Source organism: Lynx rufus, unplaced genomic scaffold, assembly GCF_022079265.1.
Source record: "Lynx rufus isolate CCGP_SWC_20201006 ecotype Redwood Valley unplaced genomic scaffold, mLynRuf1.p SCAF_5, whole genome shotgun sequence".
Lineage (NCBI taxonomy): Eukaryota > Metazoa > Chordata > Mammalia > Carnivora > Felidae > Lynx > Lynx rufus.
The window spans coordinates 63097676-63119473 of NW_025814867.1; the positions used below are offsets into that span (position 1 = coordinate 63097676).

General features: G+C 37.8%; 1 protein-coding gene across 1 annotated transcript in view; it reads left to right on the forward strand.

The window, feature by feature from the left end:
* The window catches only part of PRKCI (protein kinase C iota), an 81360-nt gene that overhangs the window by 6141 nt on the left and 53421 nt on the right, over positions 1-21798 (forward strand). The window contains exon 2 of the mRNA XM_047100118.1: positions 10454-10575. Within this exon, the coding sequence (XP_046956074.1) occupies positions 10454-10575 (122 nt within the window). The remainder of the gene's footprint in view (positions 1-10453; positions 10576-21798) is intronic.

Below are 21798 nucleotides of genomic sequence, written 5' to 3' on the forward strand. Positions count from 1 at the left end.
TCCAAACACTTATCAATTTACATTCCCAACAACAGTTTACAATGAAGTGTTTTCCTTTTGTTCCCATTGCACATTACTGGTCTTTAAAAATTTTCCCAATAGAATAGGCAACAAATGTTAACTTTTTTTTACGACTATCTTTTTATACATTACTGATCATTTTTATTTCCTCTGTGGGTTGTTTATTCATATCTTTTGCCCAGTTGTCCTCCTGGATTCTTTCTCTTTTTTTCATACATTTATTTGAAGGGACATTGGCATGTTGTCTGTTACAAAAGGTGCCAGCATTTCTCTAACCTGTTGCTTGTCTGGAGTTTTTCATTTTTATTTAATCAAATCTGTCTTTTTAAAAGTTTCTTTATGGCTTCTGGGTTCTCTTAGGTAAATGTACTTCTCATTTAAAAATACTCTATTTTTATGTCTGTTATGCAGCTTTTCAAGTGGTTATCAATAAATCTGATATTTGGGGGTTTTACTTATTTGTGGTGTATTGATAGAACTTAATTTCTTAAAAAATGTATTCTAATACTGCTATTGAATACGTTCTTTCACCACTGATTTGAAGGACAACTTTTTTCTATACTAAATTTCTCAGATGAACATAAGTACTTTCTATTCTGTTTCATTGATTTTTGAGGAGGAATGTGTTTTTGCATTGGTTTAATTATTGTGGTTAGTTTCGATATATGTTATGGAAAGGTCATTTCATTAATTTTCTATTTCCAGATTTTCTTGGCTATTCTTACACATTTATTTTGTCTTCCAGATCAGTTTTTGAAGGTTTTTGTAGGTTTCAAAAAAAAAATCTTATTATTTTGATTTGGAATTGCATTGAGTTTACAAGTTAATGTGAGAACTGATAGTTTTATAATACTGAGCTTGGCCTTGTAAGTATGTGGCATAATACCTATTTATTGATTTTTTTTTCATATTTTTCAGTAAGGTGCCTGTCCCTTAGATCTTGCACATTTCCCATTAAATTTATTCTTAAATGCTTTATAATTTTGTTGCTTTTGTGAATGGGACTTTTATTCTCATAGCCTTATTTTATACCATCTATTTTTGAATATTTAAGTGGAACTGGTCACCTTATTCTAATAATTTCTTAGTTAACTGTCTTAGAATTTCTAGCTAGATAATATCATCTGCAAATAACAGTTGTGCCTCTTGTTTACTATATATCTCACTTCTTTTTCTCGTTTTTTTTTTTTAAGTTTATTCTTGGAAGAGAGCGAGCATGCGCACGAGCAAGAAAGGGGTAGAGAGAGAATCCTAGGCAGGCTCCATGCTCAGTGCAGAGCCCCACGTGGGGCCCGATCTCACAACCGACTGAGAGATCATGACCTGAGCTGAGATCAAGAGTCAGACGCTTAATCGACTCAGCCACCCAGGCGCCCCCTTTTCTTATCTTAACCATTGCCTGGGTTTTCCAGTGTTGAATTTTAACAGTGAACTTTTATCTTAAAATATTATCAATAATTAGAAAAATTTCACAGATTATCTTCAAAGATACCCAGTCTCCTTTCATCTCTTTGATGTATGCTAAAGAGCATAGAAACTAACTTTGAGAATGTACCCAGTTGTGCCAAGAACTGTGATAAGTGTTTTGCCCTTATTTGTATTCATGACAATATTCAGAGGCGGGTATCATTATCTGCATCATATCGATGGTAACGCTGAGGCTTAGTAAGCCACCATACAAAGCTGAGTCTTACCCTTCAGAAAAATTTCTCTTTCTCCTTTTACTATATTGATGAGGCTTTTAAAAATCACTTTTTTGCTTTATTGTCAAATTCATATCTCACAGTTCTTTTTGAGCCAATTTTCTGTCTTCTTGATCATTAAAAAATAGAACTTGCTTTATGCCTGTCAATGAATAACAATTACTTTGAGGAATGATACTGTGATTTATATGAAGTCTCTTTCCCCAGAACCTTCAGCCTAGTGATTTTACCATCCATGGATAATTCTGCCTAAATCTCTTATATCAGTGATTACAAATAAAACTTTTTTCTGTTTATACTACATTTAATTTTGGAGAAAAGCTTATTTTGAGATAGCAGAAGGATTGAACTGGTGGTTCTTTTTTCAGGTTTATTTTTAAGAGCAATTAGTCCTAAGGAAAAACTTTAGATTCTATATTTTAGAACATAGGAACATAATGAATGCTTAAAGCAGTTTGTCTTCTGAGGCCCAGTAGCAAAATTAAAACTGCCTTTTTTTTTTTCTTTTTAAAAAATTCAGCTAAAACTATATCTAAATTTTCCATTTTGGGAATCTTTGTGGTGAAGCAGAATATATTCTGTCAAAGACCAGTGGTAAGATAATGTATGCTAACACTGAAGTTAAAACCAGAGAAAAAAAATCTTTCATGCATAATTTGTTTTATACCTTTAGAATGTAATATCTTTATTTTGCAGCTCATTTTTAGCTTTAGTGCTATAATAAGAATCTGGTGTTTGTGGAGGGTATGAACATGGTACTTTCTCAATTACTTAGAGAAGTGTTTACATAAAACTCCCTTAAATGTTTTAGTTCCTGGAACTTAAGGAGTGGTCATTGATAAAGCATAACTCCTTCCCCGAGTCTCCTTAGGATGTTTGTACTTATGTTTTTTTAATGATTATACAGATGTTTTAAAAAATATTTGTATGTTCTGATAAATGTTTTTTAGTTCTTGAAAAATAAGATTTCTTAAAAATCCGTATTGTATACAGACATGCTTATGTATGTGTTAATTGTAACTCCATGTGGACCTTAATAAGAAAGTCATATTTTGATGATGCCAGATATTAATTTTTTTTCCCTTGCATTCAAAAAAGATGTCATCCTTGTACTTTGCCAGAGAACTTCTATGGAAACCTTTCCTTCTCTTCTGACTTAATTCTAAAATATAATCTCCCAATCCTTATATCCCTTATACTAGTAAACTTGAAGGTATTTTGAAAGAAAAATTGTTGTAAGGTAAGGATGTTAGAAGAAGGAACTATTTTATATTTTTTAAATAAAATGTTAAAATATTTGAAACAATTTTATTTATAAAAAGTCATTTTAAATTGTTATACATTTTAGGGGTGTGTTGATGGCTCAGTCAGTTAAGCATCTGACTTTTGGTCTTGACTCAGATCATGATCTCATGGTTTGTGAGCTCGAGCTCCATGTCAGGTTCTGGGCTGACAGCATGGAACCTCCTTGGGATTCTCATTCTCTTTCTGCCCCTCCCCTGCTTGCTTACAGGTGTTCTCTCTCTCTCTCTCTCTCTTTCTTAAAATAAATAAACTTCAAAAAATTGTTTCATATTTTATTTTTTTATTAGAAAGCAAATTTTATAATAAAATCATACCTTTATATGGTAGAGAAATTAACAATAATCTATACCATTCAGAAAGGTCTAAGTACAGAGTACATCTTTCCATCTGTAGTCTCTCCTCAATTCCCAGTTCCACCACCTAGAGTTAACTACTTTTAAAATTTTGTTTTGTTTTATTATATCTGTTGATAGATATGAAATAAGAGGAATTTAGTACTAGCCGTTTCTCGTGCCTATTTTTAGTTCTTCTAATAGTTATGTGTGTAAGTTAAGTAATGTGCCTTCTTCTGCTTTTGTTTTTAATTGTGGCTAAAAAGAATTAAATTTATCATCTTATACAGTTCAGTAGTGTTAACTATATTCACATTGCCATGCAACCAATCTCCAGAACCTTTTCATTTTGCAAAATTGAAACTGTACCTTTTGAACGATTCCCCATTTCCTTCTCCCTCCAACCTCTGGCAACCACTGCTCCAATTAAGTGGAGTCATACAGTATTTGTCTTTTTGTGACTGGCCCATTTCACTTAGCATAATGTCTTCAAGGTTCATCCATGTGTCAGAATTTTCTTACTTTTAAAGGCTGAGTAATATTCCTTTGTGTTTATATATCACATTTTATTTATTCGTTCCTCTGTCAGTAGACCCTTGGGTTGCTTCCATCATTTGGCTATTGTGAGTAATGCTAGTCCGAACATGGGTGTACAAATATCCGTTGGAGTCCCTACTTTCAGTTCTCTTGGATATATACCTGGAAGTGAAATTATTGGACCATATGGAAATTCTATTTTGAAGTTTTTGAGGAACCTCCATACTGTTTTCTATAGCTGCTGAACTATTTTACGTTCCCACCAACAGTGCACAAGGCTTATTTCTCCACATCCTTGTCAACACTTGATATTCTCTGTTTTTCTGTTTTTGTATTTTTTTTAAAGTAGGCTCCATGACCAACGTGAGGCTCGAATTCACAACCTGAGATCCAGTCAGATGCTCCACCAGCTGAGCCACCCTGGCGCCCCTGGTTTTGTTTTTGTTTTTTTGATAGTAGTTATACTAATGGGTGTGAGGTGATATTTCATTATGGTTTTGATTTGCATCTCCCTGATGATCAGTGATGTTGAACATCTTTTTTTGTTTTTATTTTTTAAAAAATTTTTAACGTTTATTCACTTTTGAGAGACAGGGACAGAGCGCGAGCCAGGGAGGGGCAGAGAGAGGGGGAGACACAGGACCCAAAGCCAGCTCCAGGCCCTGAGCTGTCAGCACAGAGCCCGACATGGGGCTTGAGCCCACAAACTATGAGATTATGACGTGAGCCAAAGTTGAATGCTTAATCAACTGAGCCACCCAGGCACCCTGAACATCTTTTCATAGGCTTGTTAGCCATTTGTATATCCTTTTTGGAGAAATGTCGGTTCAAGTCCTTTGCCCATCTTTTAAATTTTTTTTTTTTTTCAACGTTTATTTATTTTTTGGGACAGAGAGAGACAGAGCATGAATGGGGGAGGGGCAGAGAGAGAGGGAGACACAGAATCGGAAACAGGCTCCAGGCTCTGAGCCATCAGCCCAGAGCCTGACGCGGGGCTCGAACTCCCGGACCGCGAGATCGTGACCTGGCTGAAGTCGGACGCTTAACCGACTGCGCCACCCAGGCGCCCCCTTTTGCCCATCTTTTATTTGGAATATTTGTTTTGTTTTGTTTCTTGTTCCCTGCTATTATTTTTAAATTATTGGTTTTAGATAGAGTATTGATTCTCCACTAGGAAAGAAACATTTTGAATTTACACTTTTACTTTCTCTACATCTTGATTTTTCTTAGTAATTTTTATATTATAAAGGTTTATAACATTATTCTTTAACTTACAAATTTTTCTTTAAAGAAATGAATGCTTATGTAAGTGTTAAGCACTTGAAGAGCTAAGTAGTATGATTAGATGCTTAGACAAGGAAAAGTAATCTTGTGTCAATAAAACTTTTCTCTTTTAAAGGTTCCTCATAACTGTGTTGTTTGGGGCTAGTATGTTTTCTCAGTCACTTTTACCCATCTGTTTTCAGTCATCTGCGATTTTTCTTATGCTTTCTGGTCTGCTGCTGGTGACTTTTTTGTTTTCTAAGACTTTGATAATTTGTCGTTTCAGTTATCTGTTGTTTCAATGGGCCCTTCAAATGAAAGGATATAGATATGTGTTCCCTCTGCTATAATGCACCAGAAGCCTCTGAGTGTTGCTTTTAGAAAGTTAGATGACTTTTTATCTCTCTAATCAGGCTTTGCTTCTATTTAAAGTATTATGTGAATATATAGCGTTTTTTACATTTACTGAACACAAAGGATCCAACATGTGACAACTCCATTCACTCAGCCTAGATTAATTGAATGTCCACTCTGAGCCAGACACGGCTTCAGTTGTTGGTGATATAGCAGTGAGTAAAAACTAAGTGCCTGCTTTCATGGATTTTACATTTAGTCAAGGGAGATAGACTAAAATATGTATAATTTACATATGCTGGCAAAGTATTTTCTCTGAAGAATAAAAAATTTAACTAGTGGGCTCCTGGGTGGCTCAGTCAGTTAAGCCTCCAACTTTGGCTCAGGTCATGATCTCAGGGTTCATGAGTTTGAGCCCCACATCAGGCTCTGTGCTGACAGCTCAGAGCCTGGAGCCTGCTTCCGATTCTGTGTCTCCCTCTCTCTCTCTGCCTGTTACCCACTTGTGCTCTTCTCTCAAAAATAAATAAACATTAAAAACAAAATTTAACCAGCTTCATGTACTAAAGTAGAGTAATTTATTTTATTTAAAAAGTGTTTATTTATTTAGTGAGCATGAGAGTGGAGGGGGGGCAGGGAAAGAGGACACAGAGAATCCCAAGCAGGCTCCGCCCTATCAGTGCAGAGCCTGATGTGGGGCTCGAACTCATGAACGGGGAGCTCATGACCCAAGCTGAAATCAAGAGTCAGATGCTTAAGTGACTGAGTCACCCAGGCACCCCAGAGTATACTAATTTAATATCCTCATCAGGGATTTCATTTTTCACTAGCCAGTCTTTTAAAAGTGAGATTATGTAACCATTATGTTCTTGTCAAAAAACCATCTAGGAATAGCTGTGCATTGGGTAGATGCTACTGTGGAAAATGGTGTCTCGTGTGCAGATTTACTCAGGTCAACAGCTACGGAAGGGAAGGCAAGGGAAGGAAGTAGGCTTAGGTAGGAGGAAATCAAGATGCCCTAAAGTCTCAGCAGAACCCTCAGTTGACCCTCCCAGGAGTTCTGAAGATGAGTTGATACTTCAGAGCTTTCCTGAGTTGTCTACGACCTTTATACCCCCACATGGAATCAGTCATTCACTGTGGACTGCTCCAGGAAGTGGGTGTGACCATAGGTGAGGTTCAGATCTCTGAAGGAGACTGTCAGCTGGGGATTATTTGCTGGTAACATGTCCAGCAGCTGGTATAATAAATGCTCCATTGCTAATGGGGGATTTTAGGGTGGGATGGGGAGGGGGAAAGTCAGATCATAGCATCCACCACAGGTGTCACTAGGATTTGGTTTGAATTCTTCTATTTTTTTAACTGAGAGACTGGCAAATATTCCTTTGTGTTTTGATTTTTAAATCTGTAAAATAGGTTAGTATGTCCAGTTTGACAGTTCTTGTGAAGATTATAAAGTTTATTTATTTTTTTAATTTTTTTTTAACGTTTATTTATTTTTGAGACAGAGAGAGACAGAACATGAACAGGGAAGGGGCAGAGAGAGAGGGAGACACAGAATCTGAAACGGGCTCCAGGCTCTGAGCTGTCAGCACAGAGCCCGACGCGGGGCTCGAACTCACGGACTGTGAGATCATGACCTGAGCCGAAGTTGGACGCTTAACCAACTGAGCCACCCAGGCGCCCCTGATAAAGTTTGTTTAAATACCCAGAGCACACTCAGTTTTCTATAACTGTTTCTAGGCAAAGGAAATAAACAGTGATATTTCCTTGTCAAAAGTACATTTTCTGGAAGATGGATTTCTCTTAGAAAGTATTTCTTCTACATCCAATTAAGAAATGTTTGAGGGGTGCCTGGGTGGCTCAGTCGGTTAAGCGGCCGACTTCGGCTCAGGTCATGATCTCGTGGTCCGTGAGTTCGAGCCCCGCGTCAGGCTCTGTGCTGACAGCTCAGAGCCTGGAGCCTGTTTCAGATTCTGTGTCTCCCTCTCTCTGACCCTCCCCCGTTCATGCTTTGTCTCTCTCTGTCTCAAAAATAAATAAACGTTAAAAAAAATTAAAAAAAAAAAAAGAAATGTTTGAGTCCTTCTTACATTTTTTAAAAAGTATTTTGTAAACTGTTATGTATATATGTTATATACACATATATAATATGCATACATATATACACACAAATTTAAAGAACTGTTGTTATAGGAAAGTGTAGGTCGTAATAAGAGAATTTTTTTACTACTTTCAAAAAAATGCTTTAAGGTTCTTCCAAATTGTAGCTGTCTACTACCATGACAATTGGATTTCTAATTTTTAGATATTAAATTATTTTTTATTAATATTTGTTTATTTACTCTCGAGTTAGTTAATATGCAGTGTAGTCTCAGGTCCTTATTATGTTAATAGTACTGTGACTCTATGAAACAGTCTGAGGATTTTTGTCTCCCAGTTGTATACAATTTAGTTGAGGATGTGTTATCAGTGTATGAGTTAAATAACAAAAGATGAAACATAAGATACATGTTGGATAGGTTTAAAAGTATGGACCATTGGGCTTATGTGGTTAAAAACTGTTTAATGGAAGTTGATGTTGAAGTGCCTATTAGAGAATTGATCCTCACCTCCTTCTATAAACTGGGAGGGCCTTGAACCTTCCTCTAAATACTGGGCCAAGTATTAAAACTTGGATCATCAAGGTCTTATGTGTGGGAGTTACGAGTAAACCAGATGAGTGCAGTAGAGTATTTGTATTGGGAATGGTGGGTTCAAGTTGAGAATGGGAATTAGAACCAGATCATCAAAAGGTAGAATTACAGGTTTAGGAGACCTCTACATAGAGATAGTAGTTAAAACGTTGAATATGAATTAAGTTTCAGAGAGAAAGAAAGAATGACAGAAGATGAATGTGAGAGAGAATGTAAAGAGTACCTTGTGATTGAAGACCAAAGGAAACTTAAGCGTTCGTTCAGTATAGCAGATGGAGAGCCAGGGAAGCTTACTGTTATGAAAGCCAAGGCAAGAAGTTCTCAGAGGCAGGGATACAAAGCTGTGAGATGCTTAGAAAGATTATCAAGAAAAGGGCAATCCATTTTGAGGCTCTGCTCTTTGCTTACCTTTGATAGCCCATAAAGACCAGTTTTAAACTTTTTTTTTTTTTTTGCGCAGATGACTAAAATTTGAAATTCCTTATTTCCTGCTCTGTGTTCTGTGTTGCAGCTACCCATTTCTGTTCACAGTTCCTTCCTTTCTTGAACAGGTATTTCTTAAGCATCCATTCTGTGCCAGGCACTGTGTTGGTTGCTAGGAATATAATGAACAAAATAAAACCCCTGCTTTCACCAAACTTACATTCTAGCTGGGGTGGATGGTACACTATAAACATTGGTTTACCTGCTCAAGTAGTAGAAGAGGTTGGTCAGAGAGGTAGCCAGGGTCTCGTAGACTCCACTAGGGACTTTGGATTTTACTCTTCATGAGACAGAAAGGCATTTGAAGAGTTTAAAACAGAAAGGACATGAACTACATTAATTTTGTAAAACTGTTAGGACAGAATTTGACACATAGGCATCACTCTATAAATTTTTATTAGAGTCATTCAGTCTGTTTGACTTACATTTGAAAGGTGATTGTGTCTGGCTACTGAGTGGAGGTGTGATCATAGGGAGCCTTCTCCTGGCTCCTTGGAGGAAGTCCCAGGCCTCTGCTCTAAAACAGTTTGTTGCGGTTTTAAATTTTATACTAAATAGCCACTACGTAGATTTATTTGAATACTGTTGCTTATCTAACACTAATACAAACAAATACACATTTATGTCTGTTCCTATGTTCTTTGGGTATCTACCTGAAATATTATTAGTTTTATTTTAAACCCAATTTTGGCAAATGGGAATTCTTTGGGAAATGGTGAAAATGAAGGTGTGAGGTCTAAAAATCATGCCACACGAAGAATGGGTGATGGTCTCATGGGTGGTTAATTTGTGGAAGTGAGGGCTGGGGAAGAGGACTTGGCAGATCTTGGTGAAATTATTGAAGAGCTGTTTCTTAGATGAAGGGTGGACTTTTGGGGGAGGGGAGATCTGCAACCTGTGATTGGAAAAGATTTCAGTTAAATATAAGGCAGAAGTTCATCAATAATAGAGCTGTTCATCTGTGGAGTGCAGTGCCCCACAAAAGAGTGAGCTTTTTTTTTAAAAAAAATTTTTTTTTTCAACGTTTATTTATTTTTGGGACAGAGAGAGAGCATGAGCGGGCGAGGGGCAGAGAGGGAGGGGGACACAGAATCGGAAACAGGCTCCAGGCTCTGAGCCATCAGCCCAGAGCCCGACGCGGGGCTCGAACTCACGGACCGCGAGATCGTGACCTGGCTGAAGTCGGCCGCTTAACCGACTGCGCCACCCAGGCGCCCCAAGAGTGAGCTTTTGATAACAAAATTAAAGCCAAAGTGGGACAACCATCAGAGCAGTGAGGGTGGCCTACCTGAATGAGAAGGGAGATTGAATGAAAGTTTCTCACAAATCCACTATTTTTACTTTTTTTTCTACTAAGTTATTTATTTTGAGAGAGAAAAAGCATGAGAGGGGCAGACAGAGAAGGAAAATCCCAAAGAGAGAAATCCCAAGCAGACTCCATGCTGTCAGCACAGAGCCCGATGTGGGGCTTGAACTCACAAACCGTGAGATCATGACCTGAGCTGACACCAAGAGTCAGACGCCCAACCAACTGAGCCACCAAGGCGCCCCCACTATTTTTACTTTTAAGCATTATTTAATATGGATTTTTTGTTTTTACTTTATGGAGATAGTTTACTGGAAGCAATGCATGTTGAGGCACTCACAAAATAACTGATGTTCATCTGATTTTCAGGCACTTAGTGTTATGTAGAGTATCATTAGTTTTGGTCATTGTCAAACTCAAAACTCCTTTTTTTTTTTTTTTTTTTATTTTCAGGGATATCATGATAACACATTTTGAACCTTCAATCTCCTTTGAGGGCCTTTGCAGTGAGGTTCGAGACATGTGTTCTTTTGACAACGAACAGCTTTTCACCATGAAATGGATCGATGAGGAAGGTAAGTGGTAAAGAGAGGGCTGCCTGTGTAAGCATTGATTTAAGATACTATTTTGTCATTTGTTTTCTTTTTTAAAGTTTATTTATTTTGAGAGAGAGAAAGAGAGTATGTGCACACACGCATGAGTTGGGAAGGGTCAGAGAGAGAATCCCAAGCAAGTTCTGCACTGATGACTCAGAGTTCCATCCCACAAACTGTGAGATCATGACCTGAGCCGAAATCAAGAGCCGGATGCTTAATCAACTAAGCCACCCAGGCACCCCTGTCATTTGTTTTTAAAATGTAGTAAAAGTTCAAATTAATTAGGACTATTAGGTATATTAGAAATTTTATGTTATTCTTATTTTGCTTCAAGCACTTAAATAAAAAGAATACCAAAGGGTACAATCTTTGTTTTGTCCTTTTTACTCCAAAATAGAGTGAAATTAATGTGACTTGTTTTCCACCATTAATGTAAACATCTCATCAAATAGTGTTACATTTTGCTTTAATTTTGAAGATGAGTATTGTCTTATATTTTAGAGATTACCTTCAATAATCTGGCAGTATTTTTTTGCTGAGTACTGTAAATACTTCAAAGAAAGTGCTACAGAATAAAAGTGATTGTGATAGCCATGATTTCAGAGGTGGTGGCAGAGACTTGATACCTTAATGACTTGGACTCAGAAAACATCTATTGAACATCTGTGTGCTGAAGATAGAAATTTTCTTTTTTTTTTTTTTTTAATTTTTTTAATGTTTATTTCTGAGACAGAGAGAGACAAAGCATGAGTGGGGGAGGGACAGAGAGAGAGGGAGACACAGAATCAGGAGCAGGCTCCAGGCTCTGAGCTGTCAGCACAGATCCCAACGCAGTGCTCGAACTCCCAAACCGTGAGATCATGACCTGAGCCAAAGTCAGACGCTCAACCGACTGAGCCACCCTGGCGCCTCTAAGATAGAAATTTTCTATATTCACACTCATAGTCTCATAGGGAGATGGACATGTAAATAACAAATGTGATAAGTTGAACATAAACGCATAGGCATCTTGGAATCCAAAAGAACCAACATCTCCATGTCCTTGAAATATTTGTGACGTTTGGACTAAAAATAAAAGAGAGTAGAAGTTTTTGAAGTGGAGGAGGTGAGGGGAAAACCACTTTTGATGAAGAATTAGAAAAGAGACAGAGGTGTGAAGAACATGGTATATGTGGAAGAGTGGTAATTCACTAAATTAAAGTGCAAGGTGTAGAGAGGTGTGGACGAGGGCTAGATCCTTGCTCCTTGGTGTGGTCTGCGAATTTTTGGAAAATGGGACTCTCAGGCCCCATCACAGATCCCTGGATCTGAACCTACACTTTAATAGGAACTCCAGGTGAGTGGCATACATATTTTTTTAAGTTTATTTATTAAAAATAAAGTTTATTTATTTATTTTGAGAGAGATCACGCACATGCACGCATGTGCAAGCATGAGTTGGGGAGGGACGGAGAGGGAGAGAGATTCCCATGCAGGCTCCAAGCTCTCAGCACAGAGCCTGACAGCAGGGCTCAATCTCTTGAACCGGGAGATCATGACTTGAGCAGAAATCAAGAGTCAGATGCTTAACTGACTGAGCCACCCAGGTGCCCCAAGTTGCATGAATATTAAACTTTGAGAAGCTTAGGATTCAATCCTGGAAGCCTTTGCAAACCACATTAGACTTTATCTTACATGATGGAATGTCATTGAAGTATAGTTTAAAGATACCCTAATTAGGGGCGCTTGGGTGGCTCAGTTGATCGGTCTTCCAACTCTTGATTTTGGCTCAGGTCATGCATGATCTCATTATTTGTGGGATCACCCGCATCTGATTTTTCCGCTGACAGTGTGGAGCCTGCTTGGGATTCTCTCTCTGCCCCTTCCCTGTGCACGCCTACTCACTCTCTCTCTCTCAAAATAAACATTAAAAAAAAGGAAGACACCTTATATATACTAGTTTTGTATTATGACTTTCTCTTAATTGTAATGTGAATGGAATTTCATTTTAAGGAATGTCATAATATTTAGCTCAATATTTGGGGCATTTCTGTGTTTTCTGATGTGAAAAGCACTGGAAAGATATCCCAACTCCAAGCTATAGATAAACTCAAACGCATTGTCATTTTCTAAAGACATTTTTTATTTGATTTTATTTATTTATTTTTAAATGCTTATTTTTGAGAGAGAGCGTGAGAAAAAGAGGGGAAGAGAGAGGGAGACAGAGGATCAGAAGCGGGCTCTGTGCTGACAGCACAAAGCCTGATGTGGGGCTTGAACTCATGAACTGAGAGATCATGACCTGAGCTGAAGTCAGACTGCTTAACCGACTGAGTCACCCAGGTGCCCCAAGACATTTTTTTAAAAAAGGTTTTTAAAAAAATGTTCTTAATGTTTATTTTTTATTTTATTTTATTTTTTTCTTTTCTTTATTTATTTTTTAAAATTTACATCCAAATTAGTTAGCATATAGTGCAACAATGATTTCAGGAGTAGATTCCTTAGTGCCCCTTACCCATTTAGCCCATCCCCCCTCCCACAACCCCTCTAGTAACCCTCAGTTTGTTCTCCGTATTTATGAGTCTCTTCTGTTTTGTCCCCCTCCCTGTTTTTATATTATTTTTGTTTCCTTTCCCTTATGTTCATCTGTTTTGTCTCTTAAAGTCCTCATATGAGTGACGTCATATGATTTTTGTCTTTCTCTGACTAATTTCACTTAGTATAACACCCTCCAGTTCCATCCACGTAGCTGCAAATGGCAAGATTTCATTCTTTTTGATTGCCGAGTCATACTCCATTGTATATATACACCACACCTTCTTTATCCATTCACCCATCGATGAACATTTGGGCTCTTTCCATACTTTGGCTATTGTTGATAGTGCTGCTATAAACACTGGGGTGCGTGTGTCCCTTTGAAACAGCACACCTGTATCCCTTGGATAAATGCCTGGTAGTGCAATTGCTGGGCCGTAGGGTAGTTCTATTTTTAGTTTTTTGAGGAACCTCCATACTGTTTTCCAGAGTGGCTGCACCAGCTTACATTTCAGTGTTTATTTTATTTTTGAGAGAGAGAGAGAGAGAGAGACAGACAGACAGACAGACAGACTGTGAACAGGAGAGGGGCAGAGAGAGAGGGAGACACGGAACCCAAAGCAGCCTCCAGGCTCTGATCTGTCAGCACGAGCCCAACGCAGGGCTCGAACTCATGAACCGCGAGATCATGACCTGAGCTGAAGTTTAATGCTTAAACCACTGGTGCCCCTAAAACAGTTTTATTTATTTAATTGCTGTACTCAGTGTGGGGTTCGAACTCATGACCCCGAGATGAAGAGTCACACATTCCTCAGACTGAGCCAGGTAGGCACCCCTTTAAAGACCTTTTTAAAAGTTTTTCTAAAGTAATTCATGTACTTATGTTGGACAAGGTTTCATTTCAACGTGCATGAAATTGCATCATTACCTTTTTTTTTTTGAGAGAGAGAGAGATAGAGAGTGTGTATGGGGGGGGGTGGGGGCACAGGAAGAGAAAGAGAGAATCTTAAGTAGGTTCCATGCCCAGGAAGGAGCCTGATGTGGAGCTCTATGACCATGAGATCATGACCTGAGTGGAAATCAGCCAAGAATCGGATACTTAACCGACTGAGACACTCAGGTGCCCACCATCATTACCTTTTTAAGCACTGTATAATATTCCATATTGTAGATATTTCATGATTTATTTATTTAACCCTTTATTGATGGATATTTGGACTATTTCCAATGTTTTTGCTACCATAAGACAATACATAATGCACATCTTTATATGTAATTTTGTGCTATTGTATGGGAGTCTCTCTGTAGCCAATTCACAGAATATGCCCTTCATAAATTTTGGTAGCTAGTGACAATTTGCTATCAAAAAAGGTTTGAACCAGTGTATGGCACAGCTACATTGAATGAGAGCATCCCTTCACTCATGCCCTTGCCACCTCAGATATTATGAGTTTAACTTTTTTTCTTGGAATCTGATCGGTGAAATACTAGCTTGGTCTTTTAAATTCTGTATTATTCAAGGGTAAGACTGAAGATCTTTATTCAACCACTTTAATCTTTAAATAAATAAATATTTATTAATAATTGTATATTAATAGCCATATATTATATATTAATAATTAAATATTAAATTTAATCTTTAAATCTTGTTGATTCTAAATGGTGTGGATATCTCACAGTGTATCTTCAGGCTGAAAATGAGACTACATAATTTAGAATTTAGCATAGTACGTACAATATAGTTAGCGTCAATAGTTTGATCATTATCATGAGCTAATGTTATTCTCATTTTTTTAAAGTAAGCTCTGTACTCAGTGTGGGGCTTGAATTCACAACCCCGAGATCAAGAGCCTCATGCTCCACCAACTGAACAGCCCCAGTGTTATTCTCAATTTTAATTCTGTGCTGATCACTTCATGCCATTTACTTGCCACTTAGGGTTTTTTCAGTTGGTGGTTTTCAAATTCGTGCACATAGGAATCACAGATAATGCATTTTATTAAAAGAAATTGATTTAGAGATAATCCATTAAAATTTTTTTTATTGTACTCTTATACTTTGTAGTGTCTTTACCTGGGCAGCTCTGTTCCCAGATTGTTACACGGCTGTCTCTTTCCTGTCATTCAGGTTACTCAAATGTCCTGTCTCCAAGAAGCCTTTCACTTCTATTCACTTTGTATCTTATTTAGATGGTAGAATGTAAGCTCCACGAGAACAGAGTTCTTGTCTTTGCCATGGAGCTCCAAAGCCTAGAGCAGTATGGTACACTCAAAAAACATTTGCGAATTGTACAGAAGGCTAATAGCAAGCCTTCCCACAGTGTAGTTTTATGTTTGTTATTAGAGATTTAAGCATGGGACGTTGTGGTTTATTCTATTTTTTCCTAACATAAAAGCATCTTTTAATTAACAGGTGCACATAGTAAATTAAATTAATTATCTGATGAAACAGTCTTATCCTTTTATAATGCAATTCAAAGTTCTTTCTCTCTAAATAGCTGTTAAGTGTCCTAATTTTCTGGGGAAAACTACAAAACTATAGCCCCATCCAAGTAAAAGGTTAAACTTTCTATTAAGGTGTGTTGATTCCCATGTGATCCTTCTTACCCTGGTTAATTGTGATACCAGTCTTTTCTTAATTTTAGGTATATAGAACCAGTAGTAATTATTTTTAAGCTCCTTGCAATTATTTTTCAGTTGTAATTGTGTTGCCTTTATTTTTAGCCATATAAGCATGGGGGTTTGCTTATCTGGAGAAAAAATTCTCTCTAGAATCACTGGAAGACAGGACTATAATTTCTCTGGTTTATGAGAAACACTTTCTAGAAGCTAATCTTTTAATTGTGGGATTTTATATTAGGGCGAGTAATGATCATAAGCTTGCTTCATTTCTTTAAGTAGATTTATGACAACTGTTCTTTTTCCTTGTGTTTAAAACCAGTTTTAATGATTTGTTTTGATGTGCCTGTGGGAAAACTGGTTTGCTTAATCTAACTAAACATTTTAGAATGAATAGTAATTTTGTAACAATTGTACCTCCCTTCTCATGTGGGGAAAGAATATGGGGCAGAGAATGATAAATGACTTTATAGTTCATCATATTTTAACTGAGACTGTTTTTCCATAAGGATGTGCTTTAAAAAATTTTTTTTATTGTTTATTTATTTTTGAGAAAGAGAGAGCAACTAGGGGAGGGGCAGAGAGAGAGGGGGAGAGAGGGAGACACAAAATTCGAAGCAGGCTTCAGGCCCTCAGCTGTCAGCACAGAGCCTGACGCGGGCTCGAACTCACGAAACGTGAGATCATGACCTGAGTCGAAGCCGAACGCTTAACCGACTGAGCCACCCAGGCACCCCAAATATTAAGTATTTTCTACATTTCTTTTTTTCTTAAGTTTATTTATTTATTTTGAGAGACAGAACGTGCTTGTGCACTTGTGTGAGGCAAGGTGGGCAGAGGGGCAGAGAGGGAGAGAGAATCCCAAACAGGCCTTGCAACTGCAGAGCATGATGAGGGCTTGAACTCACAAACCATGAGATCGTGACCTCTGTCCCTCTCCCCGACTTGTGCTTTCTCTCTCTCAAAATAAGTAAGTAAGTAAGTAAGTAAGTAAGTAAATAAATAAATAAATAAATAAATAAATAAATAAATAAATAAATAAATAAAAAATAGTGCGTGTTAACAAAAATATCGATTTGTTTGAAGGAAAAAAATGTCTCTGTGGATCCTCAGATCCCCCTAATAGCCGCTATAAACAAATTGATGATCTTTTCATGTGAATGTACAACTAGAAGGTATAGGGTAACACTTTTTTTCTTTCTTGCAAGTAGCCAAATACTGTACAAGCTGCTATTTAACCCACTTTTTCCTTTAACATCTTGTGGATATCTTTCTGTATCAGTGTATGTAGATTTATATAACGTTTATACAATGTGACTGTACATAACTTTTTTTTTTTTTATATGAAGTTTATTGACAAATTGGTTTCCATACAACACCCAGTGCTCATCGCAAAAGGTGCCCTCCTCAATACCCATCACCCACCCGCCCCTCCCTCCCACCCCCCATCAACCCTCAGTTTGTTCTCAGTTTTTAACAGTCTCTTATGCTTTGGCTCTCTCCCACTCTAACGTCCTTTTTTTTTTTTTTTTTTCCTTCCCCTCCCCCATGGGTTCCTGCCAAGTTTCTCAGGATCCACATAAGAGTGAAACCATATGGTATCTGTCTTTCTCTGTATGGCTTATTTCACTTAGCATCACACTCTCCAGTTCCATCCACGTTGCTACAAAAGGCCATATTTCATTTTTTCTCATTGCCACGTAGTATTCCATTGTGTATATAAACCACAATTTCTTTATCCATTCATCAGTTGATGGACATTTAGGCTCTTTCCATAATTTGGCTATTGTTGAGAGTGCTGCTATGAACATTGGGGTACAAGTGCCCCTATGCATCAGTACTCCTGTATCCCTTGGGTAGATTCCTAGCAGGGCTATTGCTGGGTCATAGGGTAGGTCTATTTTTAATTTTCTGAGGAACCTCCACACTGCTTTCCAGAGCGGCTGCACCAATTTGCATTCCCACCAACAGTGCAAGAGGGTTCCCGTTTCTCCACATCCTCTCCAGCATCTATAGTCTCCTGATTTGTTCATTTTGGCCACTCTGACTGGCGTGAGGTGATACCTGAGTGTGGTTTTGATTTGTATTTCCCTGATAAGGAGCGACGCTGAACATCTTTTCATGTGCCTGTTGGCCATCTGGATGTCTTCTTTAGAGAAGTGTCTTTTCATGTTTTCTGCCCATTTCTTCACTGGGTTATTTGTTTTTCGGGTGTGGAGTTTGGTGAGCTCTTTATAGATTTTAGATACTAGCCCTTTGTCCGATATGTCATTTGCGAATATCTTTTCCCATTCCGTTGGTTGCCTTTTAGTTTTGTTGGTTGTTTCCTTTGATGTGCAGAAGCTTTTTATCTTCATAAGGTCCCAGTAATTCACTTTTGCTTTTAATTCCCTTGCCTTTGGGGATGTGTCGAGTAAGAGATTGCTACGGCTGAGGTCAGAGAGGTCTTTTCCTGCTTTCTCCTCTAAGGTTCTGATGGTTTCCTGTCTCACATTTAGGTCCTTTATCCATTTTGAGTTTATTTTTGTAAATGGTGTGAGAAAGTGGTCTAGTTTCAACCTTCTGCATGTTGCTGTCCAGTTCTCCCAGCACCATTTGTTAAAGAGGCTGTCTTTTTTCCATTGGATGTTCTTTCCTGCTTTGTCAAAGATGAGTTGGCCATATGTTTGTGGGTCTAGTTCTGGGGTTTCTATTCTATTCCATTGGTCTGTGTGTCTGTTTTTGTGCCAATACCATGCTGTCTTGATGATGACAGCTTTGTAGTAGAGGCTGAAGTCTGGGATTGTGATGCCTCCTGCTTTGGTCTTCTTCTTCAAAATTCCTTTGGCTATTCGGGGCCTTTTGTGGTTCCATATGAATTTTAGGATTGCTTGTTCTAGTTTCGAGAAGAATGCTGGTGCAATTTTGATTGGGATTGCATTGAATGTGTAGATAGCTTTGTGTAGTATTGACATTTTGACAATATTTATTTTTCCAATCCATGAGCAGGGAATGTCTTTCCATTTCTTTAAATCTTCTTCAATTACCTTCATAAGCTTTCTATAGTTTTCAGCATACAGATCCTTTACATCTTTGGTTAGATTTATTCCTAGGTATTTTATGCTTCTTGGTGCAATTGTGAATGGGATCAGTTTCTTTATTTGTCTTTCTGTTGCTTCATTGTTAGTGTATAAGAATGCAACTGATTTCTGTACATTGATTTTGTATCCTGCAACTTTGCTGAATTCATGTATCAGTTCTAGCAGACTTTTGGTGGAGTCTATCGGGTTTTCCATGTATAATATCATGTCATCTGCAAAAAGCGAAAGCTTGACTTCATCTTTGCCAATTTTGATGCCTTTGATTTCCTTTTGTTGTCTGATTGCTGATGCTAGCACTTCCAGCACTATGTTAAACAACAACGGTGAGAGTGGGCATCCCTGTCGTGTTCCTGATCTCAGGGAAAAAGCTCTCAGTTTTTCCCCGTTGAGGATGATGTTAGCTGTGGGCTTTTCATAAATGGCTTTTATGATCTTTAAGTATGTTCCTTCTATCCCGACTTTCTCAAGGGTTTTTATTAAGAAAGGGTGCTGGATTTTGTCAAAGGCCTTTTCTGCATCGATTACAGGATCATATGGTTCTTCTCTTTTTTTTTGTTAATGTGATGTATCACGTTGATTGATTTGCGAATGTTGAACCAGCCCTGCATCCCAGGAATGAATCCCACTTGATCATGGTGAATAATTCTTTTTATATGCTGTTGAATTCGATTTGCTAGTATCTTATTGAGAATTTTGGCATCCATATTCATCAGGGATATTGGCCTGTAGTTCTCTTTTTTGACTGGGTCTCTGTCTGGTTTAGGAATCAAAGTAATACTGGCTTCATAGAATGAGTCTGGAAGTTTTCCTTCCCTTTCTATTTCTTGGAATAGCTTGAGAAGGATAGGTATTATCTCTGCTTTAAACGTCTGGTAGAACTCCCCTGGGAAGCCATCTGGTCCTGGACTCTTATTTGTTGGGAGATTTTTGATAACCGATTCAATTTCTTCGCTGGTTATGGGTCTGTTCAAGCTTTCTATTTCCTCCTGATTGAGTTTTGGAAGAGTGTGGGTGTTCAGGAATTTGTCCATTTCTTCCAGGTTGTCCAATTTGTTGGCATATAATTTTTCATAGTATTCCCTGATAATTGTTTGTATCTCTGAGGGATTGGTTGTAATCATTCCATTTTCATTCATGATTTTATCTATTTGGGTCATCTCCCTTTTCTTTTTGAGAAGCCTGGCTAGAGGTTTGTCAATTTTGTTTATTTTTTCAAAAAACCAACTCTTGGTTTCGTTGATCCGCTCTACAGTTTTTTTAGATTCTATATTGTTTATTTCTGCTCTGATCTTTATTATTTCTCTTCTTCTGCTGGGTTTAGGCTGCCTTTGCTGTTCTGCTTCTATTTCCTTTAGGTGTGCTGTTAGATTTTGTATTTGGGATTTTTCTTGTTTCTTGAGATAGGCCTGGATTGCAATGTATTTTCCTCTCAGGACTGCCTTCGCTGCGTCCCAAAGCGTTTGGATTGTTGTATTTTCATTTTCGTTTGTTTCCATATATTTTTTGATTTCTTCTCTAATTGCCTGGTTGACCCACTCATTCGTTAGTAGGGTGTTCTTTAACCTCCATGCTTTTGGAGGTTTTCCAGACTTTTTCCTGTGGTTGATTTCAAGCTTCATAGCATTGTGGTCTGAAAGTATGCATGGTATAATTTCAATTCTTGTAAACTTATGAAGGGCTGTTTTGTGACCCAGTATATGATCTATCTTGGAGAATGTTCCATGTGCACTCGAGAAGAAAGTATATTCTGTTGCTTTGGGATGCAGAGTTCTAAATATATCTGTCAAGTCCATCTGATCCAGTGTCTCATTCAGGGCCCTTGTTTCTTTATTGACCGTGTGTCTAGATGATCTATCCATTTCTGTAAGTGGGGTGTTAAAGTCCCCAGCAATTACCACATTCTTATCAATAAGGTTGCTTCTGTTTATGAGTAATTGTTTTATATATTTGGGGGCTCCGGTATTCGGTGCATAGACATTTATAATTGTTAGCTCTTCCTGATGGATAGACCCTGTAACTATTATATAATGTCCTTCTTCATCTCTTGTTACAGCCTTTAATTTAAAGTCTAGTTTGTCTGATATAAGTATGGCTACTCCAGCTTTCTTCTGGCTTCCAGTAGCATGATAAATAGTTCTCCATCCCCTCACTCTCAATCTAAAGGTGTCCTCAGGTCTAAAATGAGTCTCTTGTAGACAGCAAATAGATGGGTCTTGTTTTTTTATCCATTCTGATACCCTATGTCTTTTGGTTGGCGCATTTAATCCATTTACATTCAGTGTTATTATAGAAAGATACGGGTTTAGAGTCATTGTGATGTCTGTATGTTTTATGCTTGTAGCGATGTCTCTGGTACTTTGTCTCACAGGGTCCCCCTTAGGATCTCTTGTAGGGCTGGTTTAGTGGTGACAAATTCCTTCAGTTTTTGTTTGTTTGGGAAGACCTTTATCTCTCCTTCTATTCTAAATGACAGACTTGCTGGATAAAGGATTCTCGGCTGCATATTTTTGCTGTCTAGCACCCTGAAAATCTCGTGCCAATTCTTTCTGGCCTGCCAAGTTTCAAAAGAGAGATCAGTCACGAGTCTTATAGGTCTCCCTTTATATGTGAGGGCACGTTTACCCCTTGCTGCTTTCAGAATTTTCTCTTTATCCTTGTATTTTGCCAGTTTCACTATGATATGTCGTGCAGAAGATCGATTCAAGTTACGTCTGAAGGGAGTTCTCTGTGCCTCTTGGATTTCAATGCCTTTTTCCTTCCCCAGTTCAGGGAAGTTCTCAGCTATTATTTCTTCAAGTACCCCTTCAGCACCTTTCCCTCTCTCTTCCTCCTCTGGGATACCAATTATGCGTATATTATTTCTTTTTAGTGTATCACTTAGTTCTCTAATTTTCCCCTCATACTCCTGGATTTTTTTATCTCTCTTTCTCTCAGCTTCCTCTTTTTCCATAACTTTATCTTCTAGTTCACCTATTCTCTCCTCTGCCTCT